Below are 6,000 nucleotides of genomic sequence, written 5' to 3' on the forward strand. Positions count from 1 at the left end.
TAAGTCTAAAAATGCCCCCTTCTTGAAAAATAAAAACGTTCTTTCTTCGAAAAAAATATTCCTCTTTCATTATTAAAAAACGTCAAAGCATGTTGGTTGTACACAAAAAAATGTTGGCATCCTTACGACTGAAAAATAATTGATTGTTGAATGGGTGATCCCAAAACCAAACAATGGGGAACACAACGCACTAAATACTGTCGTACTTACAACTGGAAAAAATATAGGTGCCGGGCACTATTTTGGCTGCTTATTATGCAAGGAAAAGCCTGCAAGCATGACCTGTGCGAGCTGAAAGAGGAACAGCAAGACGGCGCCAACGAAGGCAAAGAAGTGCACGTCGTTGTCGCAGTGGATCTCACGGAAGAATCCGCGGAAATTGTTCCACTTGCTCTGGCACAGCTCCTGCAGCTTGTTCCAGTTGGGGTTGAGGTAGTTCTCGTCGGGGCTGTCGACGTCCAAGACCACCTCCCTGCAGAGGTCGGCGAAGCCATTGACGACCTCTCCGTCGTTGCCGAGGAAATGCTGGACGACCCCGGCCCGCTGCAGGAGCTCGACGTCCTCCGCCTTGCCGGCCAGCTGCGACATGAAGACGCAGTAGGCCGTGACTGGCCTCCGGTCCATGCGCTCCTCCAGCGCCATCAGGTTGCGCAGGAGAGTCCACGTGGCGCTGTCGATCAGGAGGCATGGCATCAGCAGTGTGCGTCCCTGCAGGCTGACGTCGAGCACGGAGTCCGCCTCGCCGTCGTCGTCGGCCAAGTGCAGACGCTTCAGCTTCACGTTGCCGTACCGGCAGTACTCCGTCGCCCGGCGCCACCGGCCCATGCGACGGCGTGGCGAAGGCACTCGGGGTTGGACGACCGTATTGCCTTGAGCTGCTGTTGGCGGCACCTCCTCCGTGATATCCGGTGGAGACTCCTCGACGACGACCGTCTCGCCCTGAGCTGCGGTGGACGTCGACGACGACCGTCTCGCCCTGAGCTGCGGTGGACAGCACCTCCGTATTATCCGGTGGAGACTCCTCGAGGGCGACCGTGTCGCCCCTTGTGCTGGGTTTGACTGCGGCTCGGAGGCGACGTCCAGCACCAGGTGTTCCTTCTTCGTCCGACATTTTTCGGTTGGCATGAAGTAGGCGTGCACCAGGTGAAGCAGGGTAGATGGGACGTCGTCGGATGCCGATGCCGGCAACCGCCGTGGCCTTCCGCTGGTGTGGAGTCGGTCCTTCAGCAGCGACCGGACACAGAGAGACAGGTCTTCGAGGACCGAGCGGTCCTCATTGCCGACGATGCAGTGATGCAACTTCTCGAGGACGAACCAAGGAACCTGGTTCTCAAGCAAGAAAAGGGTGTCGCGCATGACCCAGTTCTCCTCCCGCATAACGACCGGGCCCGGGCCCGGGCCCGGGCCGCTGCCAGCTTCGTCAGATGCTGATTTGTAATCTACGAGGAAACTCAGCACGTAGCACCCGTCGTGCAGCAGCATCTGCACGAACTCCTGACGGTTCTGGTTCTCAAGCAAACGGCTGTTCCTGGCTGAAAGATCGGGATAGCACGCCTTCGCCTTCGCCAGCAGCTTGTTCAGCTCGTCCATTGTTTTGGCCCTTTTCATGTGTCCGGGACGCAGGACCTTGTCGGCCGCATGCTGCTTCTTCTCTTCTGGAAGTTGAGATGAACACCCAGGAGCACGAGGGTGGTAAGGGCCGATTGGCACGACCAACGGCGTGAACTGGCTTTCGTCCACGCTCCGGAGCTTTGGTCGGGCCATTCGGATCAACACTTCTTCTTTCGGTGCATCATCCGCTCCTGCAGCTTGCATGTTGGATGCACCATTCGAAGTTACTTCACCTGCATGCCACAGTTAATTACTACTCCCTCCGTCGTATATGGATGTATCTATGCCTAAAAAGCGCGTAGATACATGTAATAGAAAGGACGGAGGAAGTACTATTTACTAGTAGTTCACGGCGATACGTACGCCTACTGATGACAACAAGACCAAATTAGTGTTTTCGTAGCACATGACTGTCTGTATGCATGCAAGAAATACAGAGACAATCACTGAGAATGAATCATGAAAAGCATTCCATACACACCACGAATGAAGATATATATGCCACCATCGGTTTTATGCAGATCATTCTGATCGGTCCTCCTACATATTGTTACAAACACACTATAGGAGTTTGAACGTTCAATGCCATGCATACTGTAACAGGTGAGGCTGAACAAAGAATATATAATGTGCATTTTGGCAATAAAGTTTGTACCGTTAGATTTAGCTTGATGAAAACATTCATTTGCCTGTGTTCTTGCAGCTATATATAAATTACTCTAAAATGAATATGCAGTCAAATATTGTATTTGGCAATCAAAGAGTATATATATACAGTCAAATATGTTATTCTATGAAAATACATTTCAATAAGAATCTATAAATATTACTTCCACACATCTAACCAAATGTTTGAAAACAATGTCGGTGTTGATGTATTAAAAGTTTTATCAAGGAAAACTTTATCCCAGGGGACAATCTTCTAAACCAGGATCCAGCAAAACTAAGACAACTAAGTACAACATATGCTACTTCAAAATTAATTGCACAAGTCTCAACATGTAAACTACCCATATATATATATGCCGAGATAATTATAATCTAAATGCGTTATATCCCATGCATGTAACTACCTAAAATGTAAAACTGGTATGTACTTCTTACCTCCAGACATTGCACTTGGCTGTGGAATCACAAAGCTAATTAAGGTGGGTAACAAGCTACCATGCTCCTTCGGATCTGTAGACTGTAGTCTAGTTCTTTGCTACGCTAGCTCTTATACAGTCGGTCTCGATCGGTAATCACACATCCGTCGATCTCCTGTACATTCCGTGAGCTAATTAAAAGAATGATTTAGAGCATGTGCAAGCGCGCGCGACAGAGCACCGTGGTAGACAATAGACACGCCGGATCAAGAGACAAAAAGCACGCACAATAGGACAATTTGGCAAACTGGCATCACTGACTTTACTTCGTATCTTTAAGATTTATTAGTACAAAAAGGCGCGATTTGCGTAAGGCCTCGTTGGATCTTATCCCGTCCAATCTCGTACCCGTAAACAGATCTGCACGTTAGCTCGTCCTAAATTAAAGCCGAGCTCCCCTGCCTGCCTGTCGCCAGTGGCTACCCGAGAACTGACAAACGCTGAAAAGCTTGTGATCAGCAAAAGTACAGCCGTGGTGACAAGAAATACAGCGACAGATGTGCGTATCTCTCGTCCGTAGCTATGGCCTATTGGGCGCATACTGCATATGCTGATATATGGACTTGGCAAAATGGCAATTCGCCAGCCAACTGTGCCATCTAATCCACTCTAATACTCTAATGTGCCTCTAACCATAAGTTATTCTTTTCATTATTGTGGACTAGTCCATTCACGATACGCTTGCATAGATAGGGACCAAATTTAGAATCAGCGTGAGGCAAGCTTCGCTGCAAGTTCGAACTATTGATCAACTATTTTGGGCATCTTGTGTTTTAAGATATTTATAATATCTTCCTTTCGATCATTTTGGAGAACTGCAATACCAGTATTTTGTGATGTAATAATAAAGTAATATTTCCAATGTTACTTCTGCGGTATATTGCTATTTTTTAAATTATATAATTGCGTTCTTTAATGTTTATTTTCTGCATACGAATCAAGGGATAAGGATCTTCATTATCCTCAATTAGGAATATTTATTGCCTGTATATATCGAGTATTGAAATTTGGCTCATCCTTTTACTTGAGTTGAAAACATGTGGAGTAGTTGATATTTAGCTAATTAAGCCTGGCAATTCATATTTAGTTCCTTCCATAGGTTATTCTTTATGCATTGCTTTTATTCAGCTGGAAATGATCTACATAACTGATTTGACGTGGAAACAGGTGTAGACCTGGTCAACTAGACAACTACCATGCTTCCCTGCCGAAACTAATTTTTGTGCTGATATAAAAAAATTAGATATTTTCAAAAAAATCTTAATTACTTTTAAAAATTCATTTTCTAAAGAACAATAACTCAAAGTAAGTCCACTCTATAAGGGAGGACACTCCACAGGTGCTTTTAGACATAGCACGTGGTGGAGGCTGGAAACTCTTCACTTTCACTTTGGTGGGGGCATCATAAGGGCAACTCCAGCGAGACGACGTAAATGGGCCTGCGCGGTCTGGTTGGCTCGAGGGGATTGAGGGCGGCCCGCTCGGGTTTGATGGACGGTATGGGGATCTACTGATTTCACGGGACGTGACAGGGTCACAGGGGACGGGATGGGAGTCCGGTGCTGGTTTTGGGGGAAATGAAAGGCTCGCATGTGGCCCTCAACGCAGCAGGTGTTTCTCTCGTCAAATCGTCTCAGACCTGCTCAACAGCTCCCCTATCTGTCATCCACAACGCACCAGGCGGGATCGGACGGCTGGAACCGGTACCCGTTACCTGTGCAAGCTGAAATGCTGAAATAAAAATAATTACTTTTTCCCTGCAACCACTGATATAGTTGCTCCACAATGTTAAGAATTACAGATGAAGAATTAAAACAAAGAATCGCACTTTTCTAATTTTTTATAAATTATTTATGAATTTTACAATTTTCAAGGGCCGAGGTCACTGGTGACGGTTTTCGTAAAACAACAACTGAAAGGGTCAATAGCGGATAGTGGCCAGTTTCTGTGAACGGCCATTGAATGGAGTACGTGAGAACATGAGAGGGGTATTTTGTAGAAGTGGCGGTGTGCCTTGTTTTTCTTTTATTGCTTCTCTCTTTCAATGGATGCAACGCAGCTAGCTATCCATGTGTGTGTATAACTGTATATACATGTACAGCCAGCAACTCTAGGACACTAATTGAACCAACTCGCGCCAGTATTACCACCAGACTCAATATAGATACTATTCAGAAACCTAATTAGACTATATACAAGATTATGTTAACAAATTGTACATGGTGAGTCGGTGGGTATGCTATTTATGGTGTGCTGGCATGGTTAGTTTCCTCCCGGAGAATAGACCTGAAATGTAAAAGTAGTTATCCGCTCACGTACGAACTGTGTCGCACAGATGTGGTGGTCTGAAAACCTTCTTCGATAGAATGTCGTCGCCCACGGATGGCTTGCCCGGGAAATATATAACCGATCTATGTGTGACTGTGTTGGGAGCACCGTAGTACATATGAACTTTTTTGTACTATTACAGCACGGCACTTTAGATCCAACTATCTATCCATAAAGCAAACTGCAACACATCCACTGGATCGACCATCGTATAAAAATCGTAAGTAGTACATCAGTTCTGCCGTGTGGGTCTGTTCGAGGAAAATCAAATTGTCAAGGATCGATGTTCACTGTGGTTGCGATATATCGTTGCCCTGTGCGTTTGGTCGATCTGTCCAAAACAAGATAGTATGACCTTTGACATCAGAGGTCACTCACTCACTCATCGATCCTTTGGTAGATGGAAAAGTCAAGTTGCTCATGAAGCAGCAGAATTTTCCTGGTGATCATTAGATTTATACCAAAAACGAATAATCAAAGAGTGGCCAGATCTTTTTTTGTAACCTTTCTTTCTTTCAACTGGTGTTTCACAAGCAACTCTCATGCATATATCTTTTTTCTTAGAGAGAATCCGATTTTTATTTTACCAGAACGAATTTTTGGCTCCTGGGCTTCACATGGAGCTTTTTTTTAGGGGATGAAAAAAAAATCTCCATGTGGATTAAAAAAAGGTTGTTCGTTGCTTCAGTGTGCTCAGAGTGAGCAATACAAAAAAAAATGCTTGAATATGCGCACACTTACAAGGACCGTGTGTTGTAGCTCGTTGGATTCATTTTTTGTCAGGTGTATGTTGATAAATCCGAAGAGATCCTCATGCATGCTATGGATGCTATGTTGCAACGAGAATTTATTTATCACAAGTTTCCCCTTGTGGTTTCACTGTCCCAATTTCAAATGTGGCTGTGTTCTATGTAAG

The 6,000-nt window shown here is 45.4% G+C and overlaps 1 protein-coding gene across 1 annotated transcript; it reads right to left on the bottom strand.

Moving 5' to 3' along the window:
• Positions 1-119: 119 nt before the first annotated feature.
• Positions 120-2,870, bottom strand: LOC104582114. Its single transcript, XM_010231449.3, has 2 exons — positions 2,716-2,870; positions 120-1,844 (listed from the first exon to the last, which is right to left on the bottom strand). The coding sequence occupies exons 1-2, from the start codon at positions 2,723-2,725 to the stop codon at positions 238-240; spliced, it is 1,617 nt and encodes a 538-aa protein (XP_010229751.2). The 5' UTR covers positions 2,726-2,870; the 3' UTR covers positions 120-237.
• Positions 2,871-6,000: the final 3,130 nt, after the last annotated feature.

The sequence above is a fragment of the Brachypodium distachyon genome, chromosome 1 (genome assembly GCF_000005505.3).
Source record: "Brachypodium distachyon strain Bd21 chromosome 1, Brachypodium_distachyon_v3.0, whole genome shotgun sequence".
NCBI lineage: Eukaryota > Viridiplantae > Streptophyta > Magnoliopsida > Poales > Poaceae > Brachypodium > Brachypodium distachyon.